A 20,401-nucleotide genomic window follows, 5' to 3' on the forward strand; every position below is an offset into this window, starting at 1 on the left:
AGAATAGGGACATAGGCAGTTCTGATTTTTTTCCCCCTCCTTATTACATTTTTCTTACAGAGTCTATTTTGTTGAAATTGCTTTTTTTTTTTTTTGTTCTCTGCATGTATGTGGTTTATAAAACACCTTTTGTGTCTGTTGTAGCAAGATCAATTTGTTAATCTTTTTTTGGTGCATCTTGTTTAGAAATTATACTGAGACAGTGAAACTTTAAATCTGATTAAAACATTTCAAAATATCTTGGCTAAAATTGGGTCTGCCTGGAAAAAACACTTAGTCTGATCCTGCTCCACTGTTTTTATGGAACAAAATCAAGGGACATTGTTAGCAGATGTGTCAACAAATTGCTAACTTTTTAGCATACATCCTTTTAAAGAAAGGTCAGACTTACAGTAGCTACATAAATTGCTGTTTAGGATTTTGTGAAGAAATGGTCAACAGGACTGAAACTTTGGGTGCGTATTTGAATGTATGATGCTTGTTGCTAATGAATTTCTTTTTTTAACAAAATATGAATATGAGAGACTAACTGTTTTCATGTTTTCTTTTTTTGATAGGCAGCAGATGAGCCTGCCTACTTAACAGTCGGGACTGATGTCAGTGCCAAGTACCGTGGTGCCTTTTGTGAGGCAAAGATAAAGACGGTGAAAAGGCTAGTGAAAGTCAAGGTAGAATTCGTTATATTAGTGGTAATCTTTCTGTTTCTTATTCAAAAAGGTAATATTCACAGGAACACCAAGGAAAATCATGCCTCTTAAAATTTATGTATGACTAAACAGATCTGTGGACATTTCTTATAAAGTTTTTTTTCTGTCTCCCAAAAACCATTGGTGCAATTAGTTTAGTGCATATGTGTTCTTTTCTTTTGAAGGATGCTAGAGTACAATAGTCTCTAAAATAATTTTATCTGTTCTTGCTACTTATTTCTCATTTGAATTTATAATCTTATGTTTGTGACGACAGCTGTTCCACAGCAATCAGTTTTGATGTCACAAACAAGATTATGACTTTAGGTGACTAATAAGAAATAGGAATGAACTCTTCAGGTGCAAAGATTCAGTTTTAGGCAGGCAGCCTCAGTTTTATAGTTAGGAAGAAAAAGAAGAGAGAAGACAAACGTAAAAACAACTCTTTTTAACATTGACCTCCAGCTATCTGTCAATTGAAAAACATTTGTGGGTTGCACTAAAGCAGTGAACTGGATCCATGCGTGCCATCAGTGTGGTGTCTTTCCTAGGTTAAGATTGTGCTAATACTTAATACACATTAAATGATACAGGGAAAAACAGTAACCTGTTCTTGTAATCTATTTTGGCATTTCTCCTGAGTGACATTTTTTAATGCTAACAGTGAAAAATGAAGAATGAATGTCCCAAAAATTCATGTTAATGCAGGATGCGATATAAATCCAGAAATGATCTTTGTGTCTTGTTTTTTCAAAAATGTTGACTTTTACTTCCTAGTCTATCATTCAGAATACATAAATAAGGTACAGAAATAATAACTACAATTTTATGAAAGGTCTCTCTTTTTTGTTTAGTACACGTTTACATTTTGAAAACCTTAACACTTAACTCGGGGAGAACGCTGTCAGTCCACGCAGTACTTCCACTTCAGTTTGAGCTCAGTTTGATCAGTTTAAAAAACAAGTAAAACCTAGAAATATTTCTGTCCCTTTCTCCCTGTCATCACCTGGTAGGTTTATGGGGTGGTTTTAACCTGTGCAAATGAGAACACTACTGTGGGAAAGAAGTGCATTTTCCTTTCTTGCGCTGACTCCTGTGAAGTCTGTTTCCCATGATTCTGTCTCTGACTGACAGAGTATTTAGAACGTTTAGCTATGTGATGTTTTTCTGCCTTTGGATCCTAATCTGTACATCATTACAGGGTCCCTGGGGTTTATGATATGGGTGAGACAAATTTGGACCTTTGACATTGTCTCATTTACATTTAAAAAAATTAAAATTGTAATGAGTTAAGTCTGATCCTATACTTAGATGCCTTTGGGCATGCCCTTATGCCAGAACAAGTCCCACTACATTCAGTAGGACTTATGAGACCAAAGGGTTGCCTGTATGGATCTCAGTACAGATTCAGAGCCTTTAAAAAAAAACAAAACAACCCTCATGATCTGTTCTGTAGTTCATGTGTCATTTTATCTCTTTAGTTCTTGATGTACAGCTGATTTTTGTGTTGGTTAGTAATGGTGTCATAGAATTTTTTAGATGAGATCAGAAAGCTGGCACGTGATAAATGGAAGTGAGTAGTTGAGGTTTTTGATCACTGAAGGGAAATGGACAGTTCTTAGTAGTAGGGGAACATATGTTAAATGTGTTTGCTAAAGAGCTGAGAATTTTGACATCTAAACATTCATATTTGTTTCAAAATTAACAATCTGGTAAAATGAATGGTCTGATTTATGCCTCTCAAAGCCACTGTTTGCAGTCTTTTTGCAAACTTAGGCAAACCTGACTGCATCAGTTGATTTTTTTCAGTTTATGTTGCCACAGTTCTCTCCATGGCCATGAGGCCTGAAAGCATGATTTTTAGAAAGAAAATGTAGAGCTTGTTCACTTGTGTTTCAAATGCTGGATTGTTTGTAATTCATACCTTTGCTGTACAAGTGTGTTGGGCATTTTTAAAGCAAAATAAATGTGTCCACCCATAGTCCTGTGCAAAGAAGTTAAATGGGTGAGTTGTAACAAATTTAAGTTTCTGTTAACAAGTAGACAGATCTTCAGATTCACAGCTCTGGAGCAGTGACTGAATTCTGTGGGAGACTGTGTGAAATATAGAAAGATTCTTTCTTAAAGTACTAGAGTTTATACGAAGAAGCATAACTCTCAAATCTCTAGTCTTGCAACCCATTTACAGATAAAGCCAGGTTTGTACTGATATCTAGTCTCATAAACATATCAAAGTATATTCCTCTCCCATGGCATAATTGTGATATTTGATATAGGTGGGCTGTCCTTGTTACCACTAACTGATTTATCCAGTTTGATTATTGAATGTGTGGTACTTTCCTGGGCATTGTGTAAAGCCAAACATTGGTCTGTTGTTTGTGTTCAGGAATCTTTAAGACTATTTACTGCACAAGGTCTTATTTTTCTAACTCTAAATATCACAGGGATTGCGAAGCATGCTTTTTGGTGCTATAAGATATTTATTTTTCAGGTAACTCTGAAACAGGACAGTTCAACTCAGCTAGTGCAAGATGATCAAGTGAAAGGACCTTTAAGAGTATGTATGCATCTTTTTTCCTCTCCCAAATGTATGATTAAAATACAAGATTCCAAATTTTGATGTTTGTTTTTGAGTACGTGAACCAGAGGTCATGGGGGTAGTGGAAGGGCACCTGTTAGCTTTGGATAAGGCCCAGAATGAGTAATCACCCTTGTGAACTAATTTCTTAGTTTTAAAATATGTATTCATCTATGCCTGTGGCCTGGTTGGATGTATATGGAAATGTTGCTGCAGGCAGGTTGGTCTCTGTAAATGTTTCCAGTATAAATTGGCAAAGGGCAACTCAGTGAAACGATATGCAAGTTTATTAGATAGCAGTAAATAAGATCTGTGTGTGTGCGTGTGTGTGTAATGCATAAAACGGTATGTACTGTAACATTGTTTTGGAATATATATTCCAAAACAATTATATATTTTGTTCAGTTGGAAGTTGCTAGAGTAGAAGATAACTGAAACAAAATATTGATGATTTTGCATTAAACAGCTTGCTTCTGTTTTTTTTCTGAGGTCTTCCTTTTTTCTGTCCTTCCTTCATAGCTGAAGATGCTAGAACCTACTGCTGTCAAAATCTAGCCTAAGCTTCAAAACTTTTCTTTTCAACTGACAGTAAAATACGTCATGTTTATTATGGTTGTTTAAGAGTAAACAATAAAGCTGTTATATTTTTATGTTATTGACCTGTGGAGCTTTACTAATACTGCTTAAAGTATTATATTAGGGGTTTAGATTGAATCTGCGTATCTTGAATTAGCCTGATTTTTATTGATTTTTGTTATGTTATAAAGTCAGTCAGTCATTGTAATATGCTAGTTCACTTTCTTTCCCCTCCATGTTTAACCAAAACCATGTGATTTGATTAAAAACTTCTCATTTTAGAGGTTATTTAACCAATATGTGCATTTCACAAGGTAATATAACTGAGTTCCTCCAGAAAAATTGCTGAAGAATTAGTTTGTGCATGTTTTTTATCTTTCGTTTATGAATTGTCTAATACAATCTTGAGGTATTTATTTTGTAGGTTGGTGCAACAGTTGAAACCAAGATGCCTGATGGATCTTTCCATGAAGCTACTATCAGCAAATTGACAGATGCCAGCTGGTATACAGTAGGTAAGTAATTGAGTGGGTCTTAAGTTAATTATTTACAAAACTGATTTAAATTAATGGAAAAACATATCATAACAGCCATCATTTGGTTGCTGGCATGAAGATGTAAGTTCAGGTCCTGGGGTTGTGGGACTCACAGGAAGAACTTCGCCAAGACCTTTTTTTCCATACAAAGTAATTATATCATTTCCAGACTTTAGAATGGTGTTTTAGTGATAAATTGTCAGGTACTCAAGTGCTGTGCTTATGAGCACTTATTCCAATAGCTTGCCTGTTGATGCAAGCTTTAGTTCACAGACTATATGCCTATTTAACATAGGAGTTTCATTTCCTGGAAGACACAGTAGTTGAAATGTTATTTTAAAAGGACTAACTTTAAAACTTGCAGTTGTACTTTACTTATATTGAGTGTGTGTCTTTTCTTTTTAGTGAATACGTGAATATTTAAATAATTGCTCTTGTCGTCTAGATCAGGGATTGACAACATTTTGAATTGGGGCACTGCCTTAAGAGAGCTCATATCTGAGCATGGACTACTTCCCTCTGCACTGTTACTGCCACTGCTCCTCCTTGCTGCCATTTCTCCCTACTGTCTACAAAGTCTCCCACCACAGAAACACTGCAGAAGCCCCCTGGCCCCATGGGTCATCTGGCTCTGCTGGCTGGATCTGGCCCATGGGCTGTAGGTTGCTGTCCTTGTCCTAGACTGTTATCTTCTGCAGGGCATGGTGATAAAAACATTTCTATGATTTCAGTCTTCTAAAGGGATACTGATGAATTTAAAGTACACAGTACAAGAGTTCAGTGTAGCAGACAAGTGTATTCTCTTCCTTTGGAAGAGGAAGAAACAATGTTTTAGAAGCTCAGTTGGTTTTGAAGTACAGGGAATTTGTGTGTGGATCTCAATGGGAGCAGGAGTGAATCCTAAGGTAGTTTAGAGCCTTATCACCTTGTGATTGTGAGCCTATGGATGTGATCCTCTTAACTTCTTTAAAATTGTCCAGCTACCTTGCTATTTGATTTCTGCTTCAAAAATATTGCATAATTGAATATAGTATAATTTTGGGTGCTTAGTTGAACTTGAATACCAGGAGAATTGGACCCAGGAGAATTTAGGTTTCATATGACCCTGGCACTCTTTCCTGCCTAGGCAGGAGGTTGGACTCATTGATCTGTTGAGGTCCCTTCCAACCCTAGCATCTATGAAACTAGGTGCATCTCACTGATAAAAGAGCAAAAAGTTTGACTGAATTAATTAATGTAAGGAGCTGTTGTCTGTCTAGTAAAAAACTAGGAGACTGGCGTCGACACCTACACAGTCAAATGAGTCACTAGTTGGCTGGAGGGCCGCGCCCAGAGAGTGGTGGTGGACGGGTCTTATTCAACCTGGAGGGATGTGGGCAGTGGGGTTCTGCAGGGCTCGGTCCTCGGGCCTGCACTGTTCAACATCTTCATCAGCGACTTGGACGAGGGGGTGAAAAGCACCCTGTTCAAATTCGCAGAGGACACTAAGATGTGGGGAGAAGTGGGCACGTTAGAAGGGAGGAATACACTGCAATCAAACCTAGACAGGTTACAGGGGTGGGCGGATGAGAACAGGATGCGTTTTAACACTGACAAGTGCAAGGTACTGCACCTGGGGAGGAAGAACCAGCAGCAGACCTACAGGCTGGGGAACTCCCTTCTCATCAGTGCAGAGGCAGAAAAGGATCTTGGAGTCATTATTGATGCCAAAATGAATGTGGGCCGACAGCGTGGGGACGTGGTCAGGAAGGCCAACCGTACCTTGTCATGCATCCACAGATGCATCTCCAGCAGGTCCAAGGAGGTGATCCTCCCCCTCTATGTGACACTGGTCAGGCCGCAGTTGGAGTACTGCGTCCAGTTCTGGGCGCCGCACTTCAGGCGGGATGTGGACAACATGGAGAGGGTCCAGAGGAGTGCCACCCACATGATCAGGGGTCAGCAGGGCAGGCCCTACGAGGAGAGGCTAAGGGACCTGAACCTGTTCAGCCTCCACAAGAGAAGGCTGAGGGGGGATCTAGTGGCCATTTACAAAGTAGTCGGGGGGGCCATCAGGCATTGGGGGAGTCCCTGTTCCCCCAAGCACTCCCAAGAGTGACGAGAAATAATGGTCACAAGCTGGCAGAGGGTAGATTCAGGCTAGATATCAGGAGGCACTACTTCAGAGTCAGGGCGGCTAGGATCTGGAACCAGCTTCCAAGAGAAGTGGTGCTGGCTCCTACCCTGGAGGTCTTTAAGAGGAGGCTGGATGAACACCTTGCCGGGGTCATTTGACCCCATTACTCTTTCCTGCTATGGCAGGGGGTCGGACTTGATGATCTGCTCAGGTCCCTTCTGACCCTGCCAGCTATGAAACTGAAATTTTGTAGATGAGCTTCAATTTTTGGCTGAACATGGAGGTGAAAAATCTACACTTGATCTACAGATGGTTTGTAAGAGGGAACATTCACGAATCATGTACTGAGCATGCATAATATGATTCTATTTCTTTTATGCAGGTGGGAAAATGCTGTGCTTCAAATGGATTTGTTTTAATGTACGCAAGTGGGTTTATGTATGGCTTTCCGCTACTTTAAAAAAATAACTAGAAGGAGAGATCCTAGCAATAGAATACAGGAAATAGGCTACAGCATGAACTCTTACTTAGATTCTCCTGCAATGAAATTTTAGCTCCTCTTTAAACTTTTACTTTGTTACTTCATAATAGGTCTGTAAAGTTGTTAGTGTTTTGGCATAAATTGGAACTCTGCTCTTTTTAGTCTTTGGTAACAGTATATCAGAATACAGTAATATAAACCCTACAGGAAATATGTTAAGCCCTGTCTAGGTTCAGTTAGATAAATAGCAAGTAGGCCCTTAATGCACATTTGTGAGTAAGCAATATATGACAGTCTTTTTCAGCATACAAGCCAAAAGTAATGATCTGAGTATACCTTGTCAAATGTTGAATTGTTAATACATTAGAGTAACTTTTAAAGTTAGGGAAATTGTTGTGACCCAAGGAGATCTGAAATGGAACCTTTTGGTCTTAGTTCATTATTTCTAATATAACTCCAGTTGATTATGACCAAAAGATACTGTCTAACAACTGCAGTAAATTCTATGAACTAAGTTGTGCTTATTTTCCTAGTGGTTTGTTATATGCTATACTACTTAGTTTCTTTGGCTGTTTCAGAAGTGCAGCCAAGCAATTAATGGATATGGGGACTAAACAGCCTTTCCAGAACATGGCCAAGTTTCAGTGGAAGGGCATTGTGGAATACTTGTATTGCAATTGTCTGTGCTATTCCCGTTCTGAATTATTTTCAATTTACTTAGCACAACTTGTCTAATGATCTGAAAACACTTACGAAAATAGATGGGTAGTAATCACTGTTTAAAGAACAAGGAAACTAATGGTATACAAATTAAAACAAAGTTCTGCAACGGTGCCTTAATCCTACCTTGGTGTTTCAGTTTTTGGGTGTCTGTTTTTGAGGCATGGGTCTAGAATTTTAGGAGGACTAGTGTTGCTTAATACCTTTGAACATTGGGCTCTAACTTCAAATGGATAAATTTAAAAGAAGAAGAAAAAAGTGGATGCTTTAAATACTTTTAGCCTAAAATTACTTTCTCAGTGTTATAAGATGAGCTAAGTCAATTCTGAAAGTGCTTAGCATGTTCTAGTCTTCTGCTGTAGAGTAGGCCACTACATTTACAACTCAATATTTGACAATGTGTATTCAGTTCATTACTTTTGGCTTGTACTTTACCACTGATAAGGGCCATTTCATATTGATATTGCAGTAATAAAAATGAAATGCTTTGTTTTAATAACAGTTATTTTGGTTATTAGCGTGGTAATGCTCTGCTCAAAATGGATTAAGGGCTGTTTAAAAATAATCACATACAGGCTTTTCATTGCTGCTGCATCTGAATTGCCTTTGTACCACAGAGCATGGACTAGTAATGTTAACACTGCAAAAATGAAGTGATGTTGGACTTTAACTGGGGCGAGGAAATACTTTTGGAATTGAGCTACTTTTTCAAAAGTACGAATAGGACAAGGAATAGAAAAAGCTGGGGATAAAAGTTTAACAGGTTCTGGGAAATGCCTCTGTACATTTAAACCTAGTTGAGAAAAGAGATGAGTGGTAGTGGCAGAGGTTTAGTTATCATGAATAAAGAATAGCTAAAGTAGACATTTAAGTCTTTTTAAAAGGAACATTTTAATTAAGTTTTGAAAATAATTACAAAATAGGGAGTGTTGCAGTAACGTTGTTGAAGAGGAGTTTTATGCTTGTTGCATGTTGGATGTTATAGTTAGGCGACAATTGCATAACTTCAGAACAGTCTTACTACGTCTGTTTTAACCAAGCCATTTTTGAAATACTGCTTATTTATTAGTCTTTCATCTACAAGTTTCTCAAGTATTAATTCGTAAAGTACCTTGGGTAAATATTGAAGTAACCTCTGAAACAAGTGAAGAAAAATAAGCTGCATGGTTCTGTAACGGTGTTGCTACAGATACCAGTGGTAAAACAGAGATAACTGTGATAAGCTGTGAACCTGTCCTTGAACATTAAAAATATATATATTTTAAAAGCACTGTTTATAGCAGGAAGTTTCTTTCTCTAAATGTTTACACTGTTAACTAAAATTGAAAGTAGGGTCTTAGTGTGTAAAACTGTTTCTCGCCTATAGACTTCAGTAAAGTGCTTTTGTACTTTCCCACTGTAGTGTTGTTTACCTGCAGGGTGTGCTTTTAAGTTTGCTCCTATTAAGTGTCCCTTAAATGTTCTATTAAAAAATTACTCATTGGGTTAGTTTTCAGAAATCAGTGCTATTTCATTAAAAATCAGAGCAGGGTGTTCAAGAAGCTCTTAACAAGAATTCCTTCTCCTTCCTTTCCCTTTCCCAGATCTGAGGGGCATTTCCTGAGTTCCAGAAGATCATGAAATGAAAACCTCTATGTTCTTGGTCCCAGATCTGTTGTGTCACTTTTGTAGACTGTTTCTGTCAAGTACAGTATTGGTTTTAGTGTCAGTCAGGTCCTTGTGGTGGGCAGCAGTAATTGCAGTTATTAAAACTACTCAATGTTGTTGTTAGAGCAGTCTTTTTGTAGTAGGCCTGTCTGGAACCCAGCAAAAGAAAACAGTTCTTCTGCCGGTGCACATACCTTTCTGATGACAGAAACTTCAAAAACAGTCAACAAAATCTATATGTTTAGATCTTTCTGTCTCTCTCTCAAAGTATAGGTTTGTCCTGCAATCTATAAAAGGAAAAAAACCCGGTGTTGTTTCTCCTTATTCTTTTTCTAGCTATCTTAATACAGGAGGATTTTCTTTGCACAGTGAAAATGTTGGTTTCATTATTTCTTCAATAATCTTACCCTTTTCTTGCCTTTCATTGTCTTCAGCGAGAGAATGGAGAATGAAAAGGATGTACATTTATAGCAATTTTTAGCACTGCTTTTCACAGAGACCTTTCCATGCCATCCAGAATGGGGATTGATATAACTCTTTTATATTGGCATCTGCAGGTTTCAGGCTTCATAGGAAAGTCAGGCAGTTATGCCTTCTTCCTTTTATTTCTCTTAATTTGTTTGAAAATACTTTTTTTATAAATAGAAATTTCTTTCTGCCCATATGTAATGCATCAGATCCATATAGACTTCTCTTGAAAACTACTGTCTAGATCCCATCACTTCCCTATTGCAAGGACCAGTCAATCTGAAATCTAACAATTATCAAAAAACCCCCTCAAGTTCAGAATAATTTCAGATACTGAGCCTTGCCCTTGGATTTTCATGGATTTAAAATATTAAGGAACATAAAGAAAGGATCCAGGTAAATAGGGAAAGCCAGCTTAGGCTGTAGTTGAGGGCAAGACTTTCAATTAAGTTTACAAGCAGTTAGAAGCACTGTTGGCTCTAACCATGGTCTGTGCCCAGATTCAACATGATAAAAGCTATGAATATAGCCATAGTCAGCCAAATTGCCATCCATGCCAGAAGTTTTGGCTGTTTGTCATCTTATAACAACCTGTACAGCACACTTCTTGCAGGATGTACAGGACGCTAATCATGCTAATATAACTAGTTTGACCAGTCCTCCTTCCTTCTAGCATTCTGCTTAGTGTGGCATCCCAGAAAAATGACTTCATGGGTTGCTTGGTAAGCGTGTCATCCAGGAATCCTAAACAATAGGTGCTGTAGGAGAGTTGCTCAGACTGCCCAGTTGGCACAGAAACAAACGGTTTGACAGCACACCGATGGACAAGCAGAGATGCAATGGCTAAAAAGTTTCTGTGTGAACACAAACATGGTCCTCTTGCTTACAATCAGTTAATTAGAAAGTCACACAAAATCATGTTTGCAATGTGGATTGAGCCTGAGTATATAGCTGTAATGTAATGGTAAATCATGTTATATGCAGTTTTAGAAGGTACAAGAAAAAGTGAGACAGTTTCTCTAATCTTATTGTTCAAGTTATAATTATTATAAGTAACATCTGTTGGGGGGGAACCAGTTTGAAATAAGTTGTTTTTTAGTGGATAATGTTTTATAAGCATCCTTTAAGAGCTTTGTGCTTTTACAGTATCTTTTTACACTGAAATTCCATGTACATTTTTCTAGAGGTTCTTTTCTTGGTTCTGTAAACCAGTGGTTGCCCTACTGCATCTTGCTATTGATAAGATTTCCCTTGTAAAGGTGATTTAACATTGGCTGGAGCCTTTTTACAAAGTCATTCAGCAGGTGTATTTTGGATTGCATCGCCCTTGTGCTTTCAGTATTGCCTTGGTGAAGAAAAGAATCTTGAAGCATCATTCACAGACACGAAAGCATTTAGTAATGTCACATATGAAGACTTTATTAATCAGTTGTTGGAAATAAATGAATGTTATTTTGTGGCATTGTTTCATTATTTTTAAAGCTGGTACCTCTTAACTGGAGTTGGATAGGTGGGCAAATGTGTCTTTCCCTCTTTCCCATACCCTTCCTCCTCTTTAAATGAGAGAGGAGAGAAGTGTTCCCTTACTGTAGAGCATGGTATCTCCTCTTCCTTGCTTGGTAAAAGTAACATAGTTTTCTGGGTTTGAAATCAGTGAGCAGGTACAGTATCCAGGGTCATTCTTTCCTGCCCAAGTATCTTTTACAGGGTTGCTTTGTCTTGTTAATGCTGAGCATACTGTGGGTACTGAACAAATAGATAATATTGTAACTATTACAAGGTCATTATGGCTATAAGGCTCTCCTGGTGCTTTTTTTGTCTCTTAGAGCTACCTGTAAACCAAACTTGTAGTTAGTTGAATACATTTTTTTTTTTGCCTACTGGTTTCTGCACAATTGCTGGTGAGAGATATAATTTATTTTAAAATCTTTCTTAATTTCTAGTTACGGTTTTCAATTTTAAATTATGATCATAGCTATTCCCTTAAGATATTCCTGCGACATTGGTTTGTAGGACCCCCAAACGTGCAGAAAAGTCTGTCATGATAACTAACATCAGTGCTGCTATTGTCAAGGTTTGAATATCTTTTCTATTATGCCAAATAAAAAATCTCCCTGTTTGCTCGTGGGATCCATTTAATCCAATTTTATAATAATGAATCTGCCAATAAAGAGGGTTCCTCCCTCTCAACCCTTATGGTTACAAAGGGAACCTTTTTCTTGGAAACTAACACAGATTGTTTTCCTATAGGCACAGTGTTTTGTTGCTCCTTATACTTTCCCAGGCTGAAAACTGAAAAATGTCTTCCTTTTGCTATTTTTTCAAATCGTTTTTGGAAGCAATGATACCAGCAAGAATCGTGTCAGTTTACTTCCTCTGCTTTTTGCTCTAGCACTGCTCCCAAAAAGGAAGAACTAATATAGACTGTATCAGTATACCAGAAACGATTACCTCCCAAAGTAGCTTGGGTGCTTTTAGGGACTGGGGGAAAGGGGTTGTGTATTACAAGTTTTTTCTCAGGAGCTCATCAGAAGAAGGAAACTCATAAACAGGGGGTGCAATACTGAAAAAAAATCCCATTATTCCCCTCCCCCCAACCTTTTCCAGCAGTGTTGGAGGGGGAAGGATTCTTGCCAGAGCTTTGTGCTGAATATTGTCCTCCATTCCTTTCCTGTACCCAACATTTCTTGCCGTGGCTTCTGAGTAGCAGGCTTAATTCTTTAGCTAGTAGCTGTGGCATTTTTTCCCCAGAAATATTTACTGAGGTCAGCTGGCACACTGTTCCTCTCCAGTAAGAACCTGGATAGCCTCTTCTGATGTTAAGCAATGATGCCTTTTATGGGGTTTTTGCTTTTCCATAGTTGTTTCCTCGGAGGGGCAAAAGAACATGATTCTGTTCCAAGCATTAGTGGTGTGTTATTTCTCTGTTTCTTCTGAAATCCGTTATATGTCTCTGCAAAGATTGTTTTTCACCTCTTTATAGTGCTGATATAACTAAGCAAATTCTTTCTCGGAGTGTAACTTGAGTGGAAGTTAATGAAATTACACCAACAGAGAACTTAGATTCATATTCTTCACTCCTCAAATATAGTATACTGTTTACAAAAATCATAAAGGGCCTAGTGTGCTTCATTCAGTGTTATTTTAACAGTTTTGATTTCTCTTTTTCTTTGTGGTAATAACAGTATAAGTTGAAGTTTGGTTTCAGACTTTGCTTCAGGTTTGGACCCAACTAGGAGTGAATTTGCAGCCAGGGTCCAAATCCAGGGAATGCTGTTGGTATACGTCTTTTTATATTCCTTTGCCATGCTTCTTAATGTGGTATCAAACTGTCACTGAGCCAGGAGAACTGTTGTGGTTTGTCCACTAGCTCCGTGTTCACAGAGCCCTCAAATTGTGAATCCAGGAGACTGTACTTTGTAATGGCTCTGTTTTAAAACAAGACCTGTACTGAAAGGACACGCTTAGGGAGGGGCTGCTTTGAAGAATATTGCATGAAGTAGATGAAAAAGATCAATTGAAACCAGAAGGACATCTTAGAATATGAAGAGCAGTAAGAGGAGGATATGATAAAAGTATCTTAAAGGTATTTAGAAGGCCATATCAGTGCTTCTATGTAACCTTTCCGACCGCAATGAGAGGGTAGTTAAAATAAAACAGCAAATTTAGAATGAATAAAATTAACTAACATTTTATGCAATTTAACTAATCTGTGGAATTCATTACTGCATGTTCTTATACTGCCCATAGTTTAGTAATCCAAAAACAATTGGATATTGTGTGTGAATAACTTTTGCAGTACAAGGACTATTCTTTGTCCTATCTCACTATGTAAACTGATCACCAACTGAATTAAGGAAAACTTTTCATTGTATAAGATTGTACATTTCAGGATTTGAGACTCATACCCTCCGAATCATCCAATTATATAGACTATTGTTCTGATACACATAAAATGCTTCTATGGAGTGGCTGTCTATAAGACGCAAATCTATCCAGCCATCTTTGAGTTAACGTTCTTCTTGTTTATTCGTAGACTTAAAAATGCTTTCTATGAACAAAAAGGTTTAATTTTGCCGTTAGAAGTTATTTAACAAGAACCACTTTATTTTTAACAACTTTGACACCCTTTTTTCCTCCTCACGCAACTCCCAACCCCCTTTTCCTTGTTCCCAAAGAACTAAAATATTTGCCTACTGCCCTGTATTCTCAGAAAGGATTTCAGTTTTTTGTATTAATAATTTTATGAGATTCTTCTATGTCTCTCAGTCTATACCTGCTAGATTAGACAGTGTTTTAAAGCTTTGTTTTATAGTAATTATTGAAAAGCAGTCTCTCTTACTGTTTAGTTGAAGTATTTATGGAAGCTACAGGTTGGAGTAAAGACAGACTTGATAAATTTTTGCTCATCTTGTTTATATATCTCAAGTCCTTTCTGTAAACCATTCTTTTAGTTTGAAAAACTTTCAGTTCTAGATATGCCTGAACAGAGCGAAGATAGATCTTGTAACTTGGGGATTAAATTGAAGGGATCATGCACTCTTAAGCCCTGCCGTGAATTTCCTTTGCCTCCAGGCTGGAGAATCCCACATGGTTGCTGAATAGAGTCTCCCCCTCCCCCTTTTCCCTTGTTTAGCTCTTAACCAAATTGCTTGTTCTGCTGGAGATCTGAGAACTCTTATTCCTTCACCTTCCTTCCCTGAAGTACCCTTGAGGCTTCACGAATGGAGCGGAGATAGTTGAGACCACATATGGAGGTCACCTATGGAGAGGACACAGGAAAAGGAGGGTGGGTCAAAGTATTAGTCCTTCAGAAATAATGGTTCTGCTTCCAGCACTTCACTTTGTAGGGCCCTGGGCTCTTCCAGCCCCTCCCCATTTCGGCATTGCAGGTTGTAGAACAGCTTAGTGTTTACTCCCTCTATTGTAAAAGACAAGCAGTTATGCTGGTCTGAGATGCTTGTGTAGCTGGCCCAGGAACACCAGACCTTGCAGAATGAGATCTACCTGTGAGAAAGAAGGGATGTCTTGCCTTTATTCAAGTTTTGAGGCTTTGATAATGTGGGGGAAAAAGGGGTCAAATGCCAAAGGATTCTAGTGCCAAAGGATATTAGGCAATAGGGGTGGTGGTGGGTGGGGGAGTTGTAATGTTTAAGCTCCTTAAGTGTTAATTATCCTAACTTCCTCCGCTGTAAGAGTGAGAGAGGCAATTTTGACACACTGCTTGTGAAAATAAAATTTAAACTCTGAAATTTCCAAACATTCACTCAGATACTTTAGCAAAGGGAACATGGAATTGGCTATTTATAACTTTCTAACCCACAGGTTTTATTCTAGCCAGGAAAAGAGATCTTGCTAGCACATTATTTCCTATTTATGTCACAAGCTCCCTCAGATGTATTTAACTGTTAATGAAATCCATTACCTCTTATTTACATGCTTGGTTACTGTTTTGCCCATTGACTCAGTATATGCAATGTTCTTGCCGGGTGGTAGGATCTTGTTGGTCTTCACTACAAGTGGAAGTTGAGTGGTTTAATTGGATGATTGGCAGGACATGCTTGGGAAGGAAATGGTATTTCTTCTGTGCTTTACAAAATTGTAAACTAAGCAGTCTACGTCCTCTAAAACAGAGGTTCCCTACCACCAGGTGGTGGCGGGTTGGCCTTTTGGTTGTGGCACAGCCTCCTGCTCAGACCTCTACCTGTCTGCCCGGTTCAGCCGCTTCCGGGGTCACAGCTGAGCTTCCAGGGTTAACGCAGCAGGGGAGCCCTGGGAGGGAGGCAGCTGGCTCTGCACACTCCATCCCACTCCCACCAGGCTGCGGTAAAAAAAAGGTGGGGAACCACTGCTCTAAAACAATGACACTCAATTCTTGTCGATCTCATGAGCCACCTGAGTAGTCAGCATTAACCAAACAGCAGCAGCTCCTAGGTAAACTGTGATACACACTGCAGTTCAAAATATAATACAATTCATCTGTTAAAAAAATCAAACAAACTTCTGCCAAGAGCCTCAGGTGCCAAGTGGAAGAAACTTGTGGCTCAGGAGCCACAGTCTAGTGTGGAGGCTGCTGTCATTTGGCCTCAGTCTTGTAATACTAAAAATTCGGGCTGTGTGAAGTTTTGGTTGCTGATTGAATTCGGAGGAGATTTGGGCCAATTCAGCAGCTGAATCCGAATCGAATTGGGAGACCAATTAAAAGATCTGAATTAATTCGAGGCCCCTGCATCAATATGGAAAAAATTCAGAGATAGATTTGGGCAGTCTGTGCTTGCTGCCACAGGGAACTGAACCTGGGCTCCGTGCTGGTAAATGTGTGGGGGGAACACCATGGAGGGACCTCCGCCAGGCCCCATCCCCTGCTGGCTCCCCCAGCCCCCCGGAGCACCCCCAACCCCTGCCCGCTCTCCCAGCCCTGTCAATGGCTGCCCTGTCTGGCCCCAGTGTCCTGGCACTTAAAAAACAAAAACAAAAAAAACCCCGCACTCACCGGCTGCTGCAGCAGCCGTTGGGGCCTCTGGGAGCTCGTGGCAGAGGCCACCCCCCCACATAGTGCCGGGCAGTTGTGGGCAACGGACACTGGTATTTGTCCTTCTGTCCTTCCACCTGATATGGAGGATTTTATGAAGATGATAACATCATAGCTTTCAGGTGTTTCCCATATATTGTCCAAATTTCATACCTATGCAACAGGGTAGGGATGTCAGCAGCCTGGTAGAGGAGATGGGTTTGGGTCCTGATATCATGACCGTTGAAGACACAATTTTGGAGCTATCCAAAGGCAACACTGGCAGCTTTCATCCAGTGTTGAATATCGATGTCTATGTGTACTTTTGGGGAAAGGTGTCTGCCAAGGTAGAGGAAGTGCTAAACATTCACCAAGGACTACGATCTTATTGCAATGTGTGGAGGAGCTGCTGCTTTGTTTGGGGTGGGCTGGTAAAAGTTCTTGGTTTTTGTTAAGTTGACAGTGAGTCTAAGCATTTCCTACACTTCACAGAATCAGTCAAGAATGACGTGAAGTTCTTCAGTTGGGTGGGTACATACAACACAATCAGCATATTAAAGATCAGTATTGGAGGTGTTGGTTATCTTGGATTTGGAATGTAACTGGTTGACGGAGAATTGTTGGATGGAGAACCAGAAGGAGTTGTTACTTTTAGCTAATAAAAACAAAAAGTCAGCACTTCTGTTTTTTGCAGAATAAATTGGGAAATGGAAAGGTGGTGGGTGGTACCAAGTCATCCTTTAGCAAAGTAAAAATTAGAAGGATTGGTTGTTGGAGGGGGAAAAATAAGTGAAAGGTTGAAAGCACATTGACAGGCTTTATACAAATTACTTGTCTTCATGATCAGGACCTAGGAATGTGAAATTAAAACTACCAAAATTCTACAGAATTGCACACTTTCATAGAATCATATAGAAGGGTGAGTTTTCTAATTTTCTATGATTCTAAAATTAGGGTTGGAAGATACCTCAGGAAGTCACCTAGTCCAACCCCGCTGCTCAAGTCAGGACCTTCCCCAATTAGATCATTTCAGCCAAGGCTTTGTCTAGCTGGGTCTTAAAAATCTTCAAGATTTTTAAAATCTTTTAAAGATTTTAAAAATTGTTATTATCTGTGGAAATTATTAAAATAATCATATTCTGCCAAGCCTACATATATTATACTTTGCCACCCATAAAGTCCCATTGATCCAGAAGGACCTGCTCAGTTCTCTAGAGTACTTCTCAGTGGGCCTATTCCAATGGCTACTGTAAGCAGAAGAAAATAGTCACGATTCCACCACCTCTCTGGGTAACCTGTTCCAATGCGTTACTACCTTCCTCATGAGAGAGTTTTTTCTAATATCCAACCTAAACTTCCCTTGCTGCAACTTGAGCCCATTGCTCCTTGTTCTGTCATCTGCCACCACTGAGAACAGTCCAGCTCCATCTTCTTTGGTACTGCCCTGCAGGTGGTTGAAGGCTACTGTTAAATGCCCCCCTCAGTCTTCTTTTCTCCAGGCTAAATAAACCCAGTTTCTTAAGCCTTTCCTCATAAGTCATGTCCCCCAACCCTCTAACCATTTTCATTGCCCTCCACTGAACTTGCCAATTTGTCTACATCCTTTCTGTAGTGGGGGGCGCAAAACTGGATGGAGTACTCCAGATGTGGCCTCACCAGTGCTGAATAGCGAGGAATAATCACTTCCCTTGATCTGCTGGTAGTGGTCCTACTAATGCATTACCTCCTGGTGTCCAGGCAGTCACAAGGTATATACGTGAGAGTGATAACCAGAGGCCTCTTAAAAAGCAATACATGGAAGCCGTGTCCAGTTATGGGCTTGAAATGCATTACTATACCATTGAGATGCATTACTATACCATTAACCTTCTTCGTAACAAGGGCAAAACGTTGGCTCATATTCAGCTGATTATCCACTGTAACCCCCAGGTCCTTTTCTGCAGAGCTGCTGTTTAGCCAGGCAGCCCTAGCCTGTACTGGTGCATGGGATTCTTCTGTCATATGTTGAGGACTTTCCACCTCTCCTTATTGAACCTCGTGAATTTTATTTTGGTCTGATCCTCCAAATTTGTCTAGGTATCTCTGAATCCTAGCCCTACTCTCCAGTGTATCTACTACTCCCCTCACCTTGGTGTCATCTGCAAACTTGCGGAGGGTGCACTCCATCCCATCTTACAAGTTGTTGATGAAGATATTGAACAAAACCAGTCCCAGAACCAACCCCAAGGGCACTTTAGTTAATCACATACACATTTTAATGAAATTTAAAGTACACCCTTACCCTCGCTCACAGATACTGAGTTTATTTATACTTGTAAGAGACTTTTAGAGGTAAAATTCTAGTTTTTGGAAGAAGCTGTGATTTAACTTCAAATGGAAAGTATTAATAATATTGCCTGCAAGTGTCAGCATACTTCAATCCAGGATTGTAACAGGTTCATTCTTTTCTTAGCTTTTTTGGGTGTATGTGACAAATAGAGAGCAGTTTCTTCTGGATATATGTGAACAAAATGTCTAATATGGACCAGATCAGATATGAACATACTGCTAGACATGGATTTCCTGTGCTTCACTGTGTCCAGTAGCATGTTGCTTGATGTTGTAACAGAAAAGTCTGTGTGTATTTTTCTTCCCACTAGCAGCATTTCAATGCTGCGTATACGAGTGGACATATTCCATGGCAGCAGAAACAGGTTGGGAGACTGTTCCAGAATAAATCAGAAATAATTGGGTGTTTCAACCCAACTGGGAATGTTAGATGTGAACAATAATTGGCAGGCAGCCAGTATCTGTGGCCTGAAGTAGTGCAATATATTGATAAAAGACACAACAAACCTTGAGATTGTTCTAGTTGAGAACCTGGTTTGATTCAAAGTCATTGCAAACTTGCCAAAATGTTTTTCTACTCTCAACTCTTGACTGCTGGACTTCTTTCTGATTGTGAGCCCAAGAAGAATTTAAACAGAACCATGTTGAAGAGAGCTATTTCACTTACAGTTTAGAATAGCAAATAAGCCATTCAGTTAAACATGCCAAATACAACTGTTCATCATGTACCAATACCTTTGCCTTTGGTTTTGTTCTAGTTTTTGATGACGGTGATGAAAGGACATTGAGGAGAACTTCATTATGCTTGAAAGGAGAAAGACACTTTGCAGAAAGTGAGGTAAAGAGAAGTTGGTTTCCTTGAAGCTAGGAAGTAAAGAAGTTACATTGTGAAAAAATTACTAACCAACTTGTTTTTCACCTTTTCTCCTAGACACTTGACCAACTACCATTAACAAATCCAGAGCACTTTGGAACCCCGGTTATTGGGAAGAAATCCAACAGGGGAAGGCGATCTTCTCTTCCTGTGTGAGTTTTCATAATGCTATATGTTGCTATTTTTTTATTACTTTACTAATGTTTTCAGGGGGCATGATGGCCTTTGTACTTCAGTGGTACTACACATGAGCAGGGATCCTGGTTTTCTCAGTTTAAAAATCACAATTTCTCTGATTAACCCCCCCGATCCAAGTTTTTCTGCAATTAAAATGAAATGCCACTATATGGATCTATATCTATCTCTATCTATATACATATCTATATACATATAGAGATAGATAGAGAGCGAGAGAGATAGCTATAGATATAGGTATCAGTTGAACACAATGTTTTATTGATATAATTACAATTTTAAAGTAATTAGAAGCTTACCAGTACCTCAACATTATAATAAAATAAATTCTTAATACCTTTATATTTTAGCATTTGATTGCAATTTTTTATCATAGAAAATCAGAGCTCCCCTTGCCGTCTTTGCTCACCAGGATATGGGTCTAGCTGTGGCTGTTCCCCCTGCTGCTTTGTGGTTCTGAGCAGCCCTGATATGCCGGTGCCCTGCCATTGCCCCTCACTCCTGGTCCACAGCCCCCGCAGCCCTGCTAGTACCCTTCACTCCCAGCCTGCAGTCCCCATCTTCCCCAGGCCATGCTGGTGCCCCTCACTCCAACCCACAGCCCCCTGGCTCTGCCCATATCCCTCACTCAGCCTGCAGCCCCCTGATCCTGCCAGTGCCCCACACTTCCAACCTGCAGCTCCCC

At 39.4% G+C, this 20,401-nt stretch overlaps 1 protein-coding gene across 5 annotated transcripts in view; it reads left to right on the top strand.

The window, feature by feature from the left end:
* ARID4A (AT-rich interaction domain 4A) overlaps positions 1-20,401 on the top strand; it is a 64,926-nt gene that overhangs the window by 2,004 nt on the left and 42,521 nt on the right. For all 5 annotated transcript variants that reach the window (XM_059723355.1, XM_059723356.1, XM_059723357.1 and 2 more), the window contains 5 exons: positions 558-668; positions 3,178-3,243; positions 4,265-4,355; positions 19,406-19,485; positions 19,579-19,673. In XM_059723355.1, the coding sequence (XP_059579338.1) occupies positions 558-668; positions 3,178-3,243; positions 4,265-4,355; positions 19,406-19,485; positions 19,579-19,673 (443 nt within the window). The remainder of the gene's footprint in view (positions 1-557; positions 669-3,177; positions 3,244-4,264; positions 4,356-19,405; positions 19,486-19,578; positions 19,674-20,401) is intronic.

This window comes from Alligator mississippiensis, chromosome 2 (genome assembly GCF_030867095.1).
Source record: "Alligator mississippiensis isolate rAllMis1 chromosome 2, rAllMis1, whole genome shotgun sequence".
NCBI lineage: Eukaryota > Metazoa > Chordata > Crocodylia > Alligatoridae > Alligator > Alligator mississippiensis.